This window comes from Molossus molossus, unplaced genomic scaffold, assembly GCF_014108415.1.
Source record: "Molossus molossus isolate mMolMol1 unplaced genomic scaffold, mMolMol1.p scaffold_m16_p_16, whole genome shotgun sequence".
Classification (NCBI taxonomy): Eukaryota; Metazoa; Chordata; class Mammalia; order Chiroptera; family Molossidae; genus Molossus; species Molossus molossus.
The window spans coordinates 56,610,872-56,633,664 of NW_023425351.1; the positions used below are offsets into that span (position 1 = coordinate 56,610,872).

The window sequence follows — 22,793 nt, forward strand, 5'->3', positions numbered from 1 at the left end:
TGTTTAAAACTGGTTGGCTTCCTTTACTGTGGCGTGACCTGCTCTGTTCATTTCACTGTGGCTGGACAACCAATTTCGTATTGTTTAAGCAGATATTCATATATATTTTTTTACACCTGTTTTATTTAATCAGTGTTCTTTTCACTTTGTTTCTTGAAACTTAGTTGAGATTTGTTTTTTTCACTAAAATAGACACTCATCTCTGAGGCTGAAGTGCTCTGTACAGCTTTTATATATTAAAATAAATTCTACCTAATTATCATGTTCTTTTCTACCATAAAATTTAAATCCATTTAGTCAGTGAAATATGGTTGACTGATTTACATAACCTAGTAAATAAGGTGTATTAGAAGCTCAAGATTTTCCTAAACAAATTGAGTGCCTGCTGGGTGTTAAGCAAGCCATACAGGTAATTCATTAGAAGAGTGTGTGTCGCCCTGGCCGGTTTGGCTCAGCGGTTAGAGCATCAGCCTGCAGTCCAGAGAGTCCCGGGTTCGGTTCCCACTAAGGGCATGTACCTCAGTTGCAGTTTGTCCCCGGCCCTGGTTGGGTTGTGCGGGTGGCAACCACTTGATGTGTCCCTTTCACGTCGATGTTTCTCTCTCTCTCCCCCTCCCACTCTGTCTGAACAAAAAATGGAAAAATGTTCTCAGATGAGGATAAAAAAAAAAAAGACTGTGCGTGAATCTGTGTGTGTGTGTGTATGTGTTTTCTTCTAAAAGGTGCAGAACTAGATCATATTGTTAAATTTTATAGCATATTCTGCAGTTAAAGACAGAACAGTAACTGTTAAAATAAGACAAATGTGTGATGAACAAAAAGGAACAGGCACTGTCTCCTCAAAGGCCCACGGGAAAGGTGCCCAACGACTTGGAACGAGGCACCCTCTCTTTAACTGGAAGGCTCACGGGGCTCTCGGAAACACGTGTGGGACACCCCTACCATAGAATGCTAGCAGTCACCATCTGAAAATAAAGTAACAAAATGAGTGTTAAGAGTTATTATCTTAAGCCACTGCAAAATATGTACTCATGTATGTCATTGTAGCTAATCGTCACAGTATTACCTTGCCAGGTACTGCGTACACATTGGTGAATACAAGACACATTGTCCTTGGCCTGGAAGACTGAGAGTTTAGCAGTTTACTGCTTAATTGTAAAGCTTTATTCTCTTTTCATTAATAGTAGTCACACTATTTAGAATCTTAATATTCTAAATAACAAAGATAGAAAGGATATTACCTGTTTTATTAAAATCTGGGGAGGTAGGAATATCTTCTGAGTGTGTTCATTAAGGTGGTTTAGAGCCATTATATCTGGTAATATAGCTAATATTTAAGATTATGTGTCCTCCATATCTATTTATTATGCAATCTAGAAAGATCCTGAGCCATCCATCCCTTCACCAAATAATAAAAAATAAACGTATCCAACACTTAGCCATTATTCGATTGGTACTTTCTCCTAAAGATACAAGGCCCTGGGCCCCTGCCCAGGCAATCAATCCGTCTCAAAGTATCACACTCTGAGAAACGGTATCTGGGGCTTCTAGGTTTTCTAGTTTCAAGTTCCTCTCCCAATGAACAACTCCCTGACTCCTGACAGGTCTCAACAAGAGCTGCTGTCATCTGCCCCCCAGAGGAGCTCTTGATCCAACCGCCCTAGGGAAACCTTCCATGATTCAGGTGCTGGAGAAGGGTCAGCATGCAGACAACGGAGGGGACTGGGTACAAAGCGCAGAGGAAACAAAAACTACAGAGGTAAGTTTTCAGTAAGAACTGGGTTTTATGTTGAAAAGGAAAACACATTTTTAACAGGAAGGATATTAAAATAAGGTGGTAATGACAAGCTCAACTCACACACCTTTTCTTTTGAAGAGTTCAAGGCACTCCCGTTTATATATAATCTCACGTTCCACTGAAGTATAAAGCCCATTTTACAGACAGTAAAATGGAAAAACTGTGACTTGCCCATTGAGTCTACATCAAGTCAAGAATACAGGGTTTCTACGTTCCAGATCAGTGTCCTATCCTGCTATCCTCTGCTGCCTCAAGTTTTAATATGGAAAACCAAGACATGAAACATGAAGAACAAAATATGAAAACAGGGCCCTGGCCGGATTGGCTCAGCGGTTGGAGCGCCGGCCTGCGGTCCAGAGAGACCTGGGTTCGGTTCCCGCTAAGGGCATGTACCTCAGTTGCAGTTTGTCCCCGGCCCTGGATGGGTTGTGCGGGTGGCAGCCACTCGATGTGTCCCTTTCACTTCAATGTTTCTCTCTCTCTCTCCCTCCCACTTATCTGAATAAAAAAGGGAAAAATGTCCTCGGGTGAGGATAAAAAAATAATAATAATTGAAAACAGGAGAGGATGAAAAAGGTCTTCCGATAGAAAAGAGATTGATTACAGAAATGATTTGCAAAACAGGCTAGGCGCAACACTACAACTTAAGGAGCGTCTTAGCAATACATATCCAAGGCCTCTATGTTGCCGAATCAGAGTCTCCTGGGCGTAACCAGAGAATCTGAATGTTTAACAAGGTCCCCAGGTGGCACCAATGCAGAGACCAGGATCTACCTTAGTAGACAGATCACGGTTCTAACAACTCAACAAACACCCTCATAAAAACATCCCCCAAGTCCCATGACTTTAGTTTATACAGGAAATGCCCTTACTATCTTTCTTATTCAGAATCTTATAAAGCTGGATGTGACTACTGTTCATGAAAAGAGAGGAAACTTTATTAATTAAGCAGTAAACTGCTAAACTGCTCAATCTCTCAGTCCTTTGAACACCACTTGGATGAAGCAGAAAAGGCAATTTGCAACTTAGAAATTTGAAGACCTGAAGGACTACTTTCTCCCCATAGTATCTTTCTCCCTAAATAAATGACAAAAACTAGAGTTAAAAGACAAACATTTCTTCAAAAGCTTGGAGCAATATAAACTTTTCAAACTTGGCATATGTATTGCTTAGCATAACCTATGCTAATATCTATAGCAATACTTCTCAGATTCTAACTTGCATAGGAATCACCTGGGAATCTTGCTAACATTCAGATTCTCCTTCTGGAAGTCTGGAGGGGAGGGGACCCAATATGCTGTATTTCTTGTAAGGTCCCAGATGATGCTGTGCTGTTGGTCCCCAGACTATACCTTAAATAGCAAGGATCTTGAAGCCATGGTCAGAAATAACTTCGAGATGGGTATCGGTTATTTAGGAATGAACCCTCGGTCTATATACTTGGCACTTGAGAGAACGTTCGCAATTGCATTGTTTATGATGGGCCCTATCATTTTCTCTGAAAGTACATACAATATTACCTACCTCTGACAGTGAACCCTAACAGCTTTGTAAGTTAAAACTACAGACGTGACATTGCCAAGCATAATCCCCAAACAGTAATTATGCCATTGTTTGGGGGTCATCGTTCCATTTTCTTTAGTACCAGGCCATTTATATATATTAACCCACAACAATCACACAAAGGACATATTTTCACCTCTACTTAATGAACCTGAAACACAGATGAGTCAATTCACATGAAATTATATGGAGGACATGACCCAGTATCTTAACTCCTGTTCTAGGATTACTCTTTCATGTATGCTTTTTGCTACTAGATGCAATGTAACTAGCTCATTCAGGAATTGGTTGAGACTTGGGCATCTTCCAGGACGTGTGTCATTCCCTCAATAATAACTGAGAAGACCTTCCACATTATGCCATGTCCCAAAGAATAAAAATAGATGATTCTGATCCCTAGTCTAAGAAGCATTACTCAAGAATAAAAGTTTAGTCACTGTGAGACTTTATTAGTTTGGACTCTCTTCTAACCTATTAAATGCATTTCATTTTATTAGCATTCATATGAAAACCTCAGAAAGGTTCAAGGAATTTTCCCTCTATTTCTCAAGACCCATGTTAACCACCTTCTCATCCACAGACTTGCCAAATGACTCAGCCCAAGAGGAACCTAGCAATCCTCTGTGCTACTCTGAAACTGCCTTCCTCTGAGGATTTGTTCCATGTTGCCTTTTATTAAAATCCTGTGTACAGCTTACTTTGCAGTTATATTATCATTGCCTTAAGATTAAGATCAAGATCAAAGGGCACGCCCAACCCCACCCAGAACATCTAGTCAGTCAGTTAATATCTGTTTAATAACCAAAGGAATAAAACCTGTGGGGGAGGAGAAACTTTATCCTCAAGGTTCTTTTGGCTGGTCTAATAATAAAATAGACATGAGAAAGGTTAGGAAGAGAAAATAACAAAATGTAATGCATACATATGTATGGGAACCCGCGTCCATGAGAGTCAGAAACCCCACACGTATGAGAGGTTCAGAGACAGAAAGGGAACATGTATGCTTAAGACATTCTGAGCTAGGGATGAGCTAAGTTGCCTTGGGGGCTTCAAAGGGTCACTGCAGATTAATAAGAACAGATGTCTATGACTAGAAGTTTGTCCTGCCCTACCAATAGATCAAAGAGGTCCTCTCTGATAATCTCCCATATGGGCAAGGCCCCTAATGCAAGTTGTTCCAGGTAGTGGAGGGAAGGATAGAAGTTTCTCCTGAGTCTGTAGCTACCATTGCCCTTAGCTCAAAACAATCCACATACCACAGAAGCATATTTTGGGGTGACTCGCACTGAACCCCACAAACTACCACAGCTCTAGAAGAGTTCAGGAGGCTGGGTTTAATAATGTAGAGCCATAAAGTAGCAGAGAAAAGTAAGCAGTGCATAGATATTTTGCTGATGGTATTTTGAGTGATCCTCTGAATAAACTATTATTTACAAACTCCTTGAACTTCTGCTTACATTAAGCCAAACTAATTTAAAAACACTATAAATAAGTGTTATGCATTAATTTAAATTCTGTACTCTCCTTCCGACTCAACAGCAAACACTTTCCTCTATCCTAGAAAAAGAGATGTTATTTCATAGGTCCCCCTAGCATAGGGTTGCCATACAAAACACAGGACATCCAGTTAAATCTGAATTTCAGATAATAAGTAAAAAATTATTTTAGTGTAAGTATGCTCCATGCAATACTTGGAATATAAAAAAAAAAATCTCATTCATTATGTCCCATGCAGTATTTTAGACAATGAGGACATGGATCAAGGAGACTTTGATAAAAGAGCTCCATCATCTTTGCATCCAGAGAAAACTACATCAAGCTGCCTTAAAAAAGGCCAAATTGTACTTAATTCAAGTGACACAATTTCTGTGAGAAGAGATGTTTTATTCCTTATCCTACTGGATAGAATTTTCATGGGCTATAAAAAGCATTCATTTCAGATCCATTCACATTTTAATGCAGAGTGGCCTTTTATCCTGGTAGTAGCATTTCATTCATTAGCAGAGATTAAAAGTATTTTTATAATTCATAAAGGGCTGAGGTTTCCTAGATTCTAAAAAAAAAAAGTCAGCTAAAAGATGCTGCTCTTTATTTCTTTATTTCCATTTTCACAGTAAACCAGCCCACAGTTCATTGGGAGTCGGCTCTGAGTGGCGTTTTCTTGTTCTCTGTCAAATGTTAACACCATCGCTGGAAATGCTCTCCTTCACCAAGTGATTGTATTTCACTTTCAGCTGTTTTAACCATAGTTTTTCTTCTTCAGTGATGAAATGGATATCAAAGTAACTGAATATATCAGAAATGCCAATCAATTAGACATTGAAAGATATTCTTGGGTAATTGTGGAAATCAGACACTTATATATTGTCACAGAAGAGGAGTAAATGGAGGTGATTTAATTTAGATATAGTTCGGTAGATCTGACATCTAGTAAAATGAATCATTTCTGTAACATATACTTCGTTGTTATAAAGGTCTACACGTGTGGCGCTTGAGATTACTGACATTGTAGAATGTGTGGAATGAAAACCAGGTGAACAGAGTATCTCAGGGACAGAAAGGAATGCTAGGTGAATAGCCAGATGCATCAACTCTTAGAATTTGGAAATATAATATTCAGCCTTGGTGCATTAAAATAATCTTATACTTATTCTTAAAACCTGACAGACTTTCTGTGATACTAGATTCTTTAAGTTGCTGGGCACTTTATCTCTAATCTTTTCATGAATTCTTGTAGAAATATTTGAGATTTAGACAATTGCCATTTCAGGAGTCCCAGCCAACGGAGGCCGCTGCCAGGGACATGAAAAGAAATAGTCACCTGGATGTCGAAAACTTGACCTGCTATCAAATATCAAAGCATTGTCCCCAAATGCCACATTTTGAACACAGTATAAAGGGACACGTTTACCATATCACAATAATATCTGTGTAGTTAAATTTATGTTTATTCACATTAGTTAGGTTGGGAAACTTTTACCGTAATTCTCTTTTACTGTGAATAGTCCAGGCTTCTGAATGTTTTATATACAAGACTTACAGTGTAGTTAAACGGTAGTATAAGCTGAGAACTGTACGATATGTGGAATCAGGTAGCTGTAGAGTAAGTACAGCCGAGAAGCAGGAGAGCTGATTTACAGCCGTGAGTGGAAAAGCCTCGGCGTGGACTGGCAGGGGCACTTCCCCAAGAACCAGGGGTAACCTGGGCTGAACCGCAAACATCACCTGTCAGTCACGGGAACTCGGTCAGTTTCCTTAACGTTTCCTATCTCCTTACGACACCCCATCTCACACACTCATGGCTGAGCTGTTACATTCCACTCATGACTTTGTATCTCGCACTGCATTGCTATTAGTAATTAATTAAACAGTGGACCCGTTTTCTAATCGGCTGCGATCCTCCTCATCAAAATCTTCAGTGTTATCACTTACGTTTCTGCAGCAAGAGGACTCTCTCTTTACAAAACAATTGAAAATAAAACACACTTTTTACTGCCTCACTAGACTTCCGTGAATTAAGGGAGATTTCGGAAGCGTTTCTCTTCCCATTCAGCACAGCGAACTGAACCCAGACTGGGGGGCAGGGGCCCACGTGGAGTCCCACTGAGGGCGCAGTGCTGCTGCGTGGACCAGGAGCCCACTCTGAGCTGTACTCAAGCTGACACCTTGGAAGTGGCTAACGTGGTTCCATGGTAGTGCCTTCCTGTGACTCCTGCCAGAAGTAAACACAATGTGTCCAGGGGAACGTACTGCAGTGTCACCTCCACGACACCCATAGCCCAAGAAAAACCTTGTGTGTGTTCATGATCATGAACATTCTCCATACGGACAGGGATATAAACATTATATCTGAAGTCAGGACAAAATGCCAGTAATAGCTTCAGATACCCGGCAACTTCAGATTCAAGTTGGTTTCAATTATAAAACAATAATAAGTGTTTAAAGAATGAAAACTAGACTTTCTAGTTGGTCAAGCTATATGAGACTGTAACTGAATATGCAAAAAGAAGCAACTAGAAGTTTTGAACTGAAAATATAATTATTGAAACTTAAACTATATGGATAGGTTAAATAACAGATTAGCAAAGATCAAATGAATTCATCAGAAGTTAAATCTGAAGACATGAGCCAGAATACTTAAGAGAGGGGAAGAGCACTGGCCGGTTTGGCTCAGCGGTTGGAGCTTCGGCCTGCGGTCCAGAGAGACCCGGGTTCGGTTCCCGCTAAGGGCATGTACCTCAGTTGCAGTTTGTCCCCGGCCCCAGTTGGGTCGTGCAGGAGGCAGCCACTCGATGTGTCCCTTTCATGTCGGTGTTTCTCTCTCTCTCTCTCTCTCTCTCTCTCTCTCTCTCTTTCTCTCTCTCTCTCCCTCCCTCCCTCCCTCCCACTCTATCTGAACAAAAAATTAAAAAATGACCTCAGGTGAGAATAAAAAAAAAGAGAGAGAGAGAGAGAGAGAGGGGAAGGGATGGCAAGTATCAAAAGCAGTTCTAACATGTATTTACTAGAGTACCCCCCAAAAGAATATAGTGAATGGAAGATAAGTAATCAATATTTGAGAAAATAATGGCAGATTTTCTGGAACTGATAAAAGATAGAAATACACAGATACAGGACTAAACAGGATACAGCTGATTTAAGAACAACTGTGTGGGTTCACTCATACACAGATTTTGTTTGATTGACCACAGTTTAATTGACCCATGCAGTTCAAACCTCAGTTATTCAAGGGTCAACTCTGAGATTGAGAACTCTCATATGTGAAGGGCTGATTGTAATTATATATTTATATTTGACTGTGAAGGAGACTGGCACCCCATATCCCATAGTTTTCAAGGGTCAACTGTCTATACAGATAAATTCAGTCATAGACACATTGCAGTAAACATTAACATGCCAAGGTAAAGAAGTCCTTTAGAGCAACTAGAGAAAAATAACACACTGACAACTCAGAAAAGACAATTAGGTTCATAGCAGACTTTTTATCACAAAATTGGAAACCAGAAGAGGAAAGAATATTCTTCGAAGTTTGAAGGAGGGGGAAAAAAAAACAGACAACCTAGTACTGTCTACCTGTCAAAACCACCTTCCAAGAATAAGCACAATGATATTTCCATATAAATAAAAATCAGAGAAATATGAGTAAATCTAAACAATCATGGACTGCCTAATTTATGCAGTTAAAGAGGGACAGACTGAAATATTATTGGGCAAAACTAATACGGAAGTTTGCAGATGAAATGTTCAGAATTAAGTTGTTCTAAGATTGTACTTGAATTGTTTGGAGTTATTAAGTTAGGGCTTTGACATGCATGCTTGAAAATTTTTAAGGACAATCAATGGAAGAACAGGAAATGTGTACATGCCTTCCAAAGCTATAGAGAATAAAAACAGAATAACAAAATCAATAACACCCATAATGTTCAAATCTATTTTTTTTAATGGTAAGAAAGGATACATGGGGAAAATCTGACAAATAGGATTTCAAAAGATTTCCAGATATCAGAAATTTTAAGGAACCTCTGTGGATTAAATTTCCACTTAAAAGATATTATTAGACTTATTGAAAAAGAAAATTCAACTATAAACTGTTTGCAGGATACATATTCAAAACATAAGGCTATGGAGAATTTGAAAGAAAAAAATAGACTGAGTTATTAGAGCAAATGAAAAACGAAGGAAAATTGAGACAGCTTTATTAATCTCATACAACCTAGATGTTAAGACAGAAAGTGTGAGGGAAAGAAAAGTCATCAGATAATAAGACCCAGTTCTTCAGAGAAATATAAATATATCTGTAAAACAAGCATTGATAGACAACTACAGGGAAATATGACCAACTGTATCACAGTGGTACATTTTGAAAAACCTTTCTTATTAAAAGAGGAACAGAAATAATTTTTCAAAATAGGAGGACTCAAACAACACATTAACAAACTTCAAAATATATTAATTCTGCACTCAGCAATTAGACAGTACACACACTTTTCAAGCAGATAAAAAATATTTAGAAAAAATGCCCTGGCCGGTTTGGCTCAGCGGTTGGAGCGTCGGCCTGCGGACCAGAGAGTCCCAGGTTCGGTTCCCGCTAAGGGCACGTACCAAAAAAATAAAAAAAATAAAAAGAAAGAAAGAAAGAAAAAATTTAGAAAAAATGAAACATGATACCAAAAAAAAAAGGAGATAACAGAAAAACAGTATCAGAATGTGAGAGGACATATGCTTTGGCTCAGTGTAATGAAGTTAGGCCTCAATAACAAAAATGTAAAGATAGATGAACTTACAGAAGGCAAATACCAACCCAAGAAAAGGTGAGGTCACTTTATTAATATCATAAAGCATAGATATAAAGAGAAGAAATATTATAAGGGGTAAGTAAAAGTGCTCTGTATATATTCATGAAGTGAATTTGGCAAATCTGGCAATACCAGATGCTCATACGCCCAATAAGTTAAATTTTAACTATGATTTTCACATCACATTAGTTTATATAAATTATGTCTCAATTTCTTGTTTACTTTCTATTTTATAGGAAACCTTATCGTTTTCTTTGAACATTTCATCAGGGATATCTTCTTAAAAGTGAATCAGAAGTTGACATTTTAATTTTTTTCTACTACATGAGGATGAAGTCAGCCCACAGCCCCCTTGATAAACCAGTTACTCCACATGAGTCAACACTAGATTATTTCCGTTTAAAAAATAGATGATGAGAGGAATTGATGGAATTTTATTCCGAATTTTAGTTTTTTCTAGATTTTAGTTTGCAGACTGCTCCTCTGTATTCACTAGTGAGAGAGTGACTTAAATGTATAATGCACAGACAAATGTCATTTTGTGTAGAATCAAGGTGCTCAGAAGGGTTCCAAGTCCATATGACAGTCAAAGATTACACTGTAACTTACCAGGGAGCTCTCAGCTTATTCAAACCATGGTGAAATCAAAATCTCACGGGGATTTCATTCACTTAAAGATATTACTGAGCACCCATCCTGGTACAGTGAGAATCATGTAGACACAGCAGTAAGCAAGACAAGACTCGTCTCGTCCCTTTGGCGCTTACTTTCCTAATAAATACTAAGTAAGCTTTGAGATTATTTAGTAATATTTTTATTCACGCTTTCATTTCTTGGAATTTTTGTTTGTTTGACCAAAGCATATAGCAACTATTTTTTCAGACAGGTTTTCAAGCAATGGCCTCAGCTTCCTAGAGAAAAATCACTCATCAAAGTGCTCTAGTATCTAGATGTATCATAGTGTGCGCGAGTGTGTGTGTGTGTGTGTGTGTGTGTGTGTGTGTGTGGTGGCCGATTTCCTCATGGTTGAAGAAAGGCTCCTCCTTCAGAACAAGAATGGATCATCAAATGTCTACACCACCTAACAAACGTATGCGGCACAATGCACACGCTTGTAAAGCTCGAGAGAAAGCAAATGTCTGCTGGTCTCAGAAAAAATTAACATGCAGCTAACATCAGAGGGGCCAGAAACAATGCAAGTGTGAATGTCTTTGATGGCAGGACTGTGTCTTTCCTACGGCTGACCTTATAAATTAAACAGTGCAAATCTTAAGGAAGTGTTTTCTGAACATTTAGATGCACTGTGAACACTGGGATGCCCTTCAAATTAACATTTAACATTATTAGCCTACTGTCGGACATGAAACACACAAGCACTAGCCCGAAGCCACAACTTTTAAAAAGAATGGGAGGAACTGTTTAAAATCTCGCGATGTGAAAATCTGTAAATTAGGATATCGAGTCTACATATGGAAAAGCACTTAAAAATCGTCAATAAAGCTCTTTACTTTGCTGCTTAGAGGCATGATAACAAAAAAGCGTCCAGTAAGTGCCAAGTCATATCTGAACACACTGTACTACCAGGATTTGGCTGAACGGATTCCTACTTACAACCAAATCTCAATTTAAATGCTCCTTGCTCAGGAAGGCATTTCCTAACCTATCATACTGGGCTCTGTTGTCATTCCATGCAAACCCAGGGGTCTCTGCTTCGTCTCTTAGGATACTCGTCACTCTGATGATCTGTTAACATCTCCTACTAAACTAAGTTCCATGAGGGAACTGACTATGTTTGTCTTATAGCAGGACCTGGCAAAGTGTCTATCTGTGGAATTAATTAGGTAAGGAATGAATAACAAATGAAATGAAGATATGGATCCTAAACTCATCTATAGAAAATATAAAGATTAACTGGAAAAATTAATGTTTAGGAAAAGACTAGAGTGAAAGTTGAAGGAAATACAGACATTATCTGTTTACAAGTCTGATAATACTCAGGCAGCATACAGAACACAGACATCAAGGCATACAAATCGCAGAATTCTCTCCTTCAGATTACTGTCTGTATGCAGAACAAGGTTGTTGCTCAATTTTTAAAGCACAAAGAGTGTACAATCTCATTTTAAAAGAAAAACAAGCAACGTGTCCTCAAATAGACTGTCTCCCAGTTGAAATTTAAAAAAAACAAAACAAAAACAAAAAACATTATAGTAGTACCTTTCATTTGGGAGCGGCTCTGTTAAAAATTATGGAATACGGAGCCATACCTGGCAAGGACAAATGAATGAATCGTGGCCAGTTAGTAAACCCATCGGCATTATCAGCAACACTGCAGATTTTAAAATACATTCAGCAAATGGTAGAAAACAGAACAGTAAGTGGTTTGAAACAAGCGATCCAATTTCAATCTGTGGTTATCACCTCTTTAAATAAAGAACCTGCAGTTTTACGAATGATCTTTCATGTGATCTTATCCTAGAACTTCCCCAGGACACCGCGATCATCCCCAGCCATTTCTGGATCAGCCCCCTGGCTTCCTTCTGTCGGTTTCCTGAGGTCCCTCCCCACCCCGTGGCTCACCTGTAGTGTCGGGAAATCTCTTCTTCCACCTGGGTAATGAAATCGCATTTGGTGCACGAGTGTTCTTTGCTGTCCTTGACGGCCGGCTGCCCGTCGGAGGACCCTTGCAGATGGTTGGCTTCCTGCTTGACGTCCGATGCCTGGGACTCGTGCACGCTCTCGTAGTGGAAGAGGAGCACGTCCACGTCGGGGGTGGAGAAGGAGCACTGGTGGCACTGCTGTTTGACTCTGGAGCTTCCAGCCGCCCCCGGAGACAAGTGCAAAAGCAAGAGCGCACAGTGGGAACAATTACTTTTCCTACAAGCGAATGGGTAAGTAATTTCTCCAAGGTGCTTTTCTGGGCTGCAAAGGCCTCTGGGACAGAATGGACAGTGCTTAATGGTACACTTGTGAATGTTATGGAGCTGTTGATAATGACGGAGAAGCGGCCCCACGACAATGACGTCGGGGCCATGGCTTTTGGAATATCTAAAGTCGCAGAACTGACAATTGTAGCTTGTAACCACATTATCCTCTGCTCCCTTGCTGGCGAAGTCCTTCTTCTTACCCCCACTGGAGCCCTTCTCTGCCTTGGTCATCGGCTCCCCTTCTGCGGTTTTGGCTAGATCATTCTGATTGATGACAGAGCCCCGGGGAAGTTTATCGTTCAGCTCCGGGGTAAGGCCTCCCGACTGCGCCCCTCCGTGCTGCTTGCCATAATGTTCTAGCAGTTTAAGTGAGCTAAACGACTCGCAGCTGAAACTACAAAATTTACACCAGTAGTAACTGGTGGCCTCTGTACCATTCTGTCTCGAGGAATCGAGGGGCTTGATGGGCACTGAGTAGCCCACAGGTGTGTCATCGCCCGCCTTGACTGTGATCTTGTCCTGCCACTTCCCCAAGTCTCCGGAGTCACTGGATCGAAGTGCAGGGATGGATTTGTTAGAGTTTTTCTCGGAAGGTTTGGCACCCTCAGAGGAGGGGAGAGGAGCTTTGATTTTGTTCGGGTGAGTCTGAAGGAAATGTTGTTCTAGTTCAGTTGATGAGTTGCCCATGTAAGTGAAATTGCAGAATTTACAGCGGAAGTACTTGGTGTTTCCTTGGCAATCTGGTGTTTTCCGTCCAATGCCAATGAATGTCCCACCTGAAGTGACCTGGTGCAGAAGAGACGGAAGTTACTTTAAAGGCATCATTCATTCAGTGCCCTCCGTAGGAGAGAGGAAGGGACACTGGAAAGTATTCCACATCAAAAAATGCAACAGTACTTATGGTTACTAGGAAATCACTCAAGTAATCAGAGCCAATTAAACTCACTCTTTGTTATTCAATAGCTCCTCCATGAGAGGCTCATTCTGCTAAACACTGTTGGCCAAAGTATCAGAAGAAGGTAAGTGATAAAAGGACTATAACTAATTCAAAGGATTTACAAATACATATATTTTAGGGAAAAAAAAAAAAGCTAAGAGAGCAATTTTCAACAAAGTAGATTTTACTATCGCCTCCTTCAAATCCAATACCTGCAGAAGCATTCCAACCACGTGGGGTTTCTTCTGACAAAGCTAAGGGTTGCAGTCAAAACCAGAGGCAGTTGCTCAGAGATTACTCAACGCAGAGATTCTCCAAGGAAATCCTCCGCTCAGTTTCTGCAGCAGAGACTGCAGGCCAAGATGAAGTTTATTTTGGGGATAAAACAATGATGCTGACATGACCACACAAAGTGGCTTGTAATTAAAGCCTGAGCATGCTCAGACTGGAAAGGGAATGAATGCAGTGGGCTCGGAGTCCCGGTGAAGGAGGACCGAGGTGAAGGTTTAGAATGTGCCCCAATACAGGACCAATGAAAAGAAGAACACGTAACAGGGCCCTATGACATTAAGGCTCTGTCTCGTAGCAAAGGCCCAGCCTCTCCCAAGAGTGGGTTGTGGGGATGTTCAAAGGCCAAAATGAAGTAACTCTACCGTAAAAATCACCACAGCTCTGCGTTCTACCAGAAATTATAAAATGATATAGCAGCAAGGCAGTGAAGACCTTCAAAGGGCACTTTGTATGAAATCCTTCCTCCCTCCTCCACGGGCACCTCAGTAGGCAGCTTACTAAGTGCACCACCGAGCAGCCAAAACTCCTGGTTCAAAACAGTCTTTTGGCTGAAATGCTCCAAGGAGGAAGACTTTTTCTTCCAGCTATCAGAAAATGTTTTAAGTTTTCCAGTACCAGATGTCATGGATTAAGCACGTGGCACAATCGTGTTCTGCCTTCTTCAACAGCTGCTCAAAAATGACATGTGTGATCACTGCTCATATCCAAATCACTTCATGAGAAACGTCTCGAGCATCTCAAAATCATTGAAAAGGTTCTGCTTAATATGCAAACAGCATTCCCTCAGCACATTAAGAGAGATGTCCGTACCTCTGCTGCACAGGACCCAGACTGAAGCCCAGTCTTCCACTTAGAGGTGCGGCCTTGATGCAATGCCTTAACCTCTCTGAACTGCAGCTTCCTCAGTCGGGACCACCTCTCAATTTATGTCCAATATGACAGTCGTAGGAAATGCGCACGAACACAGATCAGCTCAACATGTACTGTACATCAAGACAATAGTTTTTGAACGTCTTCTACAGCCTTCCAACGAAGGATGACAATGTTTCACTTTGGACAACCATGGCAAGCACACAGATTTCAGTCTGTCAACTGCAGATCATCATGTAACCAGGAGGGGGAACAACGGGGCACCCCCGGCAGCACCTGACAGTCGGCGGTGTGAGAGACGGCAGAGCCAGACCACACGAGGACAGTCTACTCAGCTAGCGTTTCAGTGGCCACAGCAACTAAAGCCTGCACCCAAATGGAATGCACGCTCTACCGCGAAATTCCTCCATCGATATCCCAATGGATTCCCTGGAGGACAGGGGAAACCTCGTTTTCCCCCCAAAAATCATTTACATGAGATGCCATCAATTCAGGTACTTTGTTCCCAGACTTCAACTTGAATCAAAAGGGGCACATTCAGAAGTACCCCATTCTTCTCTCATGTAAGCAGGGAAAGCCAGTGTACAAATTTTAAATTAATTTCCCCATTTAATTACCACACTGCTTCAGAACTGCCGAGCTTCCTAATATGAAATGTTTTTATTTTTATTTTTTGAATGTCCCCATTCATTTACCCAGCTTTATATAACTGTAAGATATGTAAAGTGTATATCACGATGAATTGATATACATTGTGATAGTTAACAAAATATCCATCACCTCGCATGTTTTAACTTCCGCTTGGAGAACAGGGATTGCTGAGGAACCACGACACATCATCGCTACTTCTCTGATTTTGCAATTTTCAGCCTCATGTCCCATGTCCACACAGAAAGGGATGAAGAGAGAGCACACACAGTCTTAAGAAATCCCCAAAATATGATTTTGAAGTGAAATTTAAATTACTACTAAGCATCACAATATCCTTTGCAGTATTTACTGGACAACAACTTCAACTTTAAGAATCAGAAAATCCAAGCTAAGAATGACTATCATGTGAAGAGTCCATAAAAGAAAGGCCATTTTGAAAAACAAACAACAACAACAAAAACTGCCATTAAGGCATTTTGTTTTTGGATAAACTAAGCTACTGTGATAAATAACTACATTAAATCTTTCAAGTTGGTAGTGCATGTGTGTTTTAAAGTTGTGTGTTTTACCCAGGGAAAATCAGCCAACTCCATTATTTAGGATGCTTTTAATGGTCATATATTTTATGATGAAGAGTGCTCTCATACTATCACTGTTCTTCCAAAACCACCCAGGCAAACAAACAGAAACACAAGGATCTCATCTGATGGTAAGAACAACTTCTCTAAGTTACTGACTTGCCTTCTTCGTAAACAGCAGTGATCATATTAGTGTTTATCTTATTAAAAGTGAATATAACATTAGAATTACCTACCTTACATATTATAAAGTCAACATTGGATAACAAAATTACTCAGTGTTCTATTCCTTTCTGCTTAAAAAAAAAAAAATGCCAAGGCTATTTTGTGGCCATTTTTATACTTTCTCTATAAGGCATGTACACTTAAGTCATGGTGAAATATAACTGATGTATATCATTTAAATGCCCTTGTAAAACAAAACATAGTTTATTATTTTCAGAGACCATACCTAAGACAATTGACCGTATTCATTTTATTTTCATCACTCACAAATGTTAATTTAAAACAACTCTTTTTCTAGGTTAAACACAAATACACAGCAAGAAGAGCTATGCACGCTAACCGTGTGCAGTGAGTTTACTGAATGGTATAGCCAGGAAACAGTGCCTACATATTTGAAGAATCATCTCAAATTTTTTAATTATTAAACATAGCAAGGGGTAGAAAAAACTTATCGGTCCCTAGACATGAATACTAAAAAAGATCACAAGCAGAATGAAGATTATAAACTTCAATCTTTCTTCTATTGCTACCCAGAACTTTAACTGTAACCCATTAATTCAGGAGTCCCTTTGATAGGGATATCCACATTTTAAAATTTCTATTAAAATGGAAATTCTTTTTGCACCAAACATCAAACTATTCATTCATCCAATCAGTAGCCAAATAGCGAATGTTTACCGTGTGATCAATATCAGGTTAAAAGTCAACAAGCTAGACCACGTCTCTGTCTTTAAATTACTTATACGTCTCCACTTATACTTAAAGATCAAACTTTGTAGATAGAGCCCTTTAGTCATCTACATTTATCTTTACTTGCATTTTTGGCTCTCAAGGGCAGTTCTGTAAGTTCAATTCTGTGGAAAGACACATTATTTAATCTCCTGGTACCTCAGAATCCTAATTTTCATGGATATAATTAATATCGTACACCTTGCCATTTTACAGGATTGTTGTGAGGGTCAAAGCAGGAAATGTATCAGAATGATCTGCAAAATCCAGGTCAGTGATGTCTAACAGAACTTTCTGAGGTGATGGAAATGTTCTGTAATTTACCACGTGCATGGTGGCCACGGGCCACGTACGGCTATTGAGCACATGAACCAGGGCAGTGAAACTGAGGAACTGACTTTTAAATTGAAGTTGTTTTTATGAATTTTTCATTAGTTTAGTTATAATGAACTGAAATGTACACTTTTTTTTTTTTTTTTGTACATGCCCCTAGTGGGAACCGAACCCGGGACTCTCTGGTCCGCAGGCCGACGCTCCAACCGCTGAGCCAAACCGGCCAGGGCAAGAACTGAAACGTAAAGAGCCCCACGTGACTAGTGAATACCATAGTAGACACGCTTCAGTACTAGTCACGTAAACGGGGCTATTACGGAATAAAATGAACTGTCTCATTGAATGTATCCTGCCAATGAGATGAAGAGGCTGAATAGAGGGGAAGTGGGAAGTCAATCCGTGATAAACTCATAAGCCTGTCCCTCCTGGTATTCTCAGCTGTGACTGAGAAAGTTCTAGTCTGTGTTCCTAAGCGAACACTTCTGTGTGTATTCCTTCTCGGACTGAAGGAACGCTGTTCTCTCTGGAAGTAAGCAGGGGCCCAGAATATTCTGGTGGAATGAATGAACTCCTTCGGGGAGATGTGAGCACACAGAGGCAGGTCTCACGAAGGGCCCTGAGCTACCTCGGATGAGAAAGCCACAGTAATTCATGGCCCCGTCACTGGAGACTCAGCCTGACACGTAGGGGCTTCTTCAAAACACAGAACAAAGTCCATCTTTTGCCCAAACAGATGACTACGAAGCCATCGCTTGTGAATTTGAGCTACACAGAAACATCCAACCTACCTGTTAATAAGGCATGAAAAAGAACAGATTTTAAATTATTTTCTACTGATTGAGGATATGATGGCTTTTTATTCTATTTTAACCTTAGGTTTCGAAAACTCTTCTTCCATGCGGTATGTTCCATGGCTTTTCACTTATAATTCACATACATATGCCTTTTCACAAAAATGTTTCGGTATAGAAATTAGAAATATAAATAAATGGCTGGCTGTAACCTCAATGTATGTCTTTCCTCCTTACCAGTGGGGAACAAACTAGTAAGAATAATATCTCAAAGAAAATGTCCAGGAAGATTGTTGTAAAGCCTCAGAACTCTTAAAATGACACTTCAGCACATGTACTTCTGTTTAATGGAACAAAAAGAGTTGTTTAACTAAACACAAACTTGTCTTCAGATGTGGTTCATTTTCAAATACTATAATTGATAGCAACAGAAACAATTAGGAGGGTACTCATTTAGAAAGGCTTGAGGTTATGGGCTGATAGTCAAAAGAGTAAAACCTTAACAATAAAAAGCAAAGGTGTTTAAAAAATCACGGTTCAGATACTGAAGTTACAGATAACGTGAAGAAATCTGTAAGGGCCAATCTCAACTGAAAATATCCATAGTCAGAATGAATGTGCTAATCTACATAGAGGACATTTCAAAACATCGAAGCATATAATGTGCCTTAATGATGGAGCTTGATGGAGACTTTAAAAACTTCAACAACAAGTCTCTTCCTTGTGTCGCAGGAAAAACTGGAATAAACGCTCTTCTCATTTGGATTTGTAAGAACCAACAAATATATTTTGGGGGGAGGGGAAACCAAAACTTAAATTGGTTTAAGGGGCAAATTTGAGGGTTAAATGTTCTTCATCACGCACATTTTTATCAGCAGCTTCTTGGATGACAGTCATACATAGTCAAGCGCCAACCTGGTTTCTCATTTTACTCGGTGTGATTCTGAACTAATTCTCTGTGGTTATCTGTTATTTGGGCCGATAGTATATCCATAAACCTTAAAGCCGTCTCCACAATTCGAAAGACAATCTTTTTGGGAAAAAGGCAAAACAAAACAGGACAGGCAGTGCAAGTGGATTATAAAGTGTGTTTTCCATGCATTGACTCACCGTCGCCACTGGCTCACATGGAGAGGAATAAAAATTACGTGTGTGCTCTAAGGAGTGTCTTACTGGGGAAAACAGACTCAACGTCCCTCCTCCAGGGAAGGGTGCTTTGTGGCATGCCTACTATGCCAAGCACTAGGGCTACACACAGAAGCCAACAGATGTCCGTGGTCAGTGAGGAAAGCTCCCAAGGCCATCGATGACATCGATGACAACAGTGGAATCAGCACCTCTGCTGAGAGATGTACCAAGTTCCATGACAACACAGAGGAAAAGCCCGAACCCACCCTGACTGGTCAGCAAAGGCTTCCGGAAGGAGGTGACAGGCCAGCTGTGGACAGATGAATTGGCATTTAGATGAGCGTCAAAGGCGGTGGTCATGGAAAGGCTTTTCAGGTGCAGGAAACAAAATGAGTCACGCAGAAACGAGAGTGCAACGGTGGAAGTCCCTCTCAGGAAGTGTGGAGGGAGACTGGCGGGGACAGAAACGTGGGAAGGGAATGTCTTATCGGGAAGTCTATATTTAATTATATGGTTTAACTCAAAGGATAAGCTTTTCATACAAAGTACACCTACACTCCCTACAAAATGTGGGAAGACTGATCTATGAGTAGAATTTTTAAAAATTAAAGGAGGGGAGAGAGGGAGGATAAAAGGAAAGAAGGAAGCAAGGCTAGAGAAGGAGAGAAAAGGAAAAGAAAAAGGAAGGCAGGCAGGGATAATCGAGAGGGGAACAGAAGGGAAAAGAGAACAGAAAGAAAAGGAAAGGAAGAAAGAAACCACGAAGAATTTCCTAAGTGAGCCTAAAGGGTGGTGGCAGCTGAAGACTAAAGAAGAGAAAATTGAGACAAACCAGTGAGTTGTCTGGGGAGAGACACGAAGCAGAAGGAAATCCAGGGTAACTGATTTTCCAGGGGGACTGACTTGGAAATGGACGAGAATAAAGATGGTTTTTGAACAATCGTTTTGGGGAAGAACCGACCACGTTCGTTTTGCACGTTTGGACTTTGAGGTGCCAGTAGAATATCAAGGTGCAGCTCCCCATCAGCTGGATAACACGACTTAGAACACACCACTGTTCACTATAAGATTCCCAAATTAGTTACTGGACCCACAAAAGAATTCAGGTGCTCTTTAATCCCACATCAACAGGTCGTCTAAATATTCCAGAACAGCAGCCGGGCAAGTAACCTACTTCTGCGTTCTCAGTCAAGCTCCTCGCTGCACCCCACATTTCCCTCACACCCAGATCCTGGGGACCCCACAGCTCCAGGCATGGTTGGGGTACGCGATACGTTCACAGTCGACACTATAACGTATTCTAATTTTTTTTCTTTGCTTCCACACCCGTTCCCGTACTCACTCGGAAACAAAAGTTAAATTTTCATTCCACAGCCTTGGAGAATATTACTGGGAGCTGGGTACATCACCTTACCATTTAATCATCATACACAAACCAACCTAGATTGTGCCTAGTAACTAGAAGAGGAGACTACAACTCTCAGCCCACATATTAAATCACAAAGTTCTCCAAATGAGGGGAATATAAACGAAATCAAATACATGGATAAAATGTCCCTGAAGCTGGGGATAAGACATTGCATCACCCTTGACTGATTAAATCAAAATTCAGCCCTTGCTCACTCTATCAATCAGAACTCGTTTCTGTAGCAAAAAATACCAATGAGAATGAGTCACAGTAATTTTAAAAAGGCAAATCATCCCGGCCTATGTGGATCAGTGGATTGAGCATCCTCTCATGGACTGAGAGGTCCAGGTCCCGGTTCGATTCGGGTCAGGGCACATGCCCCGTTGAAGGCTTGATCCCCAGTAGGGGGCGTGCAGGAGGCAGATGATCAATGTTTCTCTCTCACGTTGCTGTTTCTCTCTCTAAAAACAAATCAATAAAAACCTATTTTTAAAAAAGCAAATCAGCAAAATTAATTGTGAGTTCAACTACAAACCTAGCAATTTCTAATGCGGCAGCATTACACTACACAGGTAAAATAATCTCAGAGAAATCACATCCCCAAATTCAACACGATTCACACACTGTAGACATCACAGCCCTGGTGTGGCAGCTTATATCCCCTCCCTTCTGTGCAGCTGGCCTACGTACACTGCCCTTCTAGTGGCAATAAACTCAGTCTTGTACTTGGGAAGGTAATATATCATAGCGGTCGTCCAGACGGTTCCGTAGCCTATCCACCCTGGTTTACATCCCATTTACCCACTTCCACAACTCTGTGATCTTGGGCAGGTTACTTTAATTCCCCTACGCTCGTTTCCTCATTTTTTTTAATGGACATAATGGTAGTGTCAACTTCAAGGGTTTTTATGAAGATGAGTTAATTAATACATGTAAAGAGCTCAGAGCTACATGCACACAGGAAACCTTTAATAAAAGTTATTATTAGAAGCGGATCCAAAATTAAAGGAAAAAAAAAACCCAGAAGATATGTGCAATTTTGATTATGTAAGCTAATAGATGAAAGAAGTATAGATGAAATGAAAAGTAATACGAAAAATTAATTTTACATTCGACTTCCAATTAAAATGAAACAAAGGTCTTTTCTGATAGCCTGAAAATGCGTAACACTTACTTCAAACTGCAAAATCATAGGATGGAGAATTCAAAAGGTCTATGGTCTCATGATTCCCAGAAATAGCTCCAAGAAGGAAATTGAAAAATGAGAGGGCATTACTCCTTTTCTCCAAACTTTCCCGGGGTTAGCACACTACTTGTGTTTCTGTGTGTGCAACAACTACATGTGTACTGTAATTCCAATGACTCCAGAAACAAAAAGCACGGAGTAACCAGTTGACTTGATATGGTTAGCAGAGCAGGCCAGTAGAGGATAAAAGTTTTATTAAGAGTTAAATAACATTCGATTTGACTGGATGCACTGATAACCATTTCTTCTAAACATTCTGGCCAGAGAGAAATACTGACATTCAAGAAAGTGATACATGTTCTTTAAGCAATAGCAAATAAACCAAAAATCAAAGAGGGATTGACATTTATCCTACGGACCCTCGTGGAACCAAGCCAAATGCAGCTTTAACCATATACAGGTAAAGGGATCGGTGAAGATGTCCTCTCCTCTACCTGGGTGGCTACATTCTCCAGCTCGGCCATCTCCAGGATGAAAATCACCTGGTAAATGCCAGAACTTTGCTTTGTTTCATGGCCTTAGGGTGAGCATATGTTTCATTTTGCACACTTTATTACTTGTTAAAGAGACACAGTCCTGAATATAAGTATGGGTCATATGCCAAACATTCGGTGTTCCATCGACAGTCTGAAGTGATTAAAGTCTCATTCACCAGTTGTTCTGAAGGGCAATTGTCCTCAACTCAGGAAAACAAAGAAACAGAACCTGCTAAGATCTACAACTTCCCTCCTACTCCAGATCAAAGGAAACAAAGGAAACTGCAAGGCAAAAAAATAAATATTTGGGAATAAAATTCAAGAAAAGTCAAAATAGACCAAAATGAGATTAATGTTCTCCGAATTTTTTTTTTTTCTCCCCAGACCAAACGGTAACCCCCCTGTTCAAATGAATGTGCTGGCATATGTTAAGGCTCTATAAAGCTCTGAGTTAAATCTGTTGAGAATACAAATACAAAGGATGACTTCCTATCTCTAAAATCTGTTCTTCCTGCTTCTAACATGACATATTGTGCAACTCTGATA

General features: G+C 40.2%; 1 protein-coding gene across 4 annotated transcripts in view; it reads right to left on the reverse strand.

The window, feature by feature from the left end:
* The window catches only part of TRPS1 (transcriptional repressor GATA binding 1), a 242,311-nt gene that overhangs the window by 169,535 nt on the left and 49,983 nt on the right, over nucleotides 1-22,793 (reverse strand). For all 4 annotated transcript variants that reach the window (XM_036263882.1, XM_036263880.1, XM_036263881.1 and 1 more), the window contains one exon: nucleotides 12,238-13,370. In XM_036263882.1, the coding sequence (XP_036119775.1) occupies nucleotides 12,238-13,370 (1,133 nt within the window). The remainder of the gene's footprint in view (nucleotides 1-12,237; nucleotides 13,371-22,793) is intronic.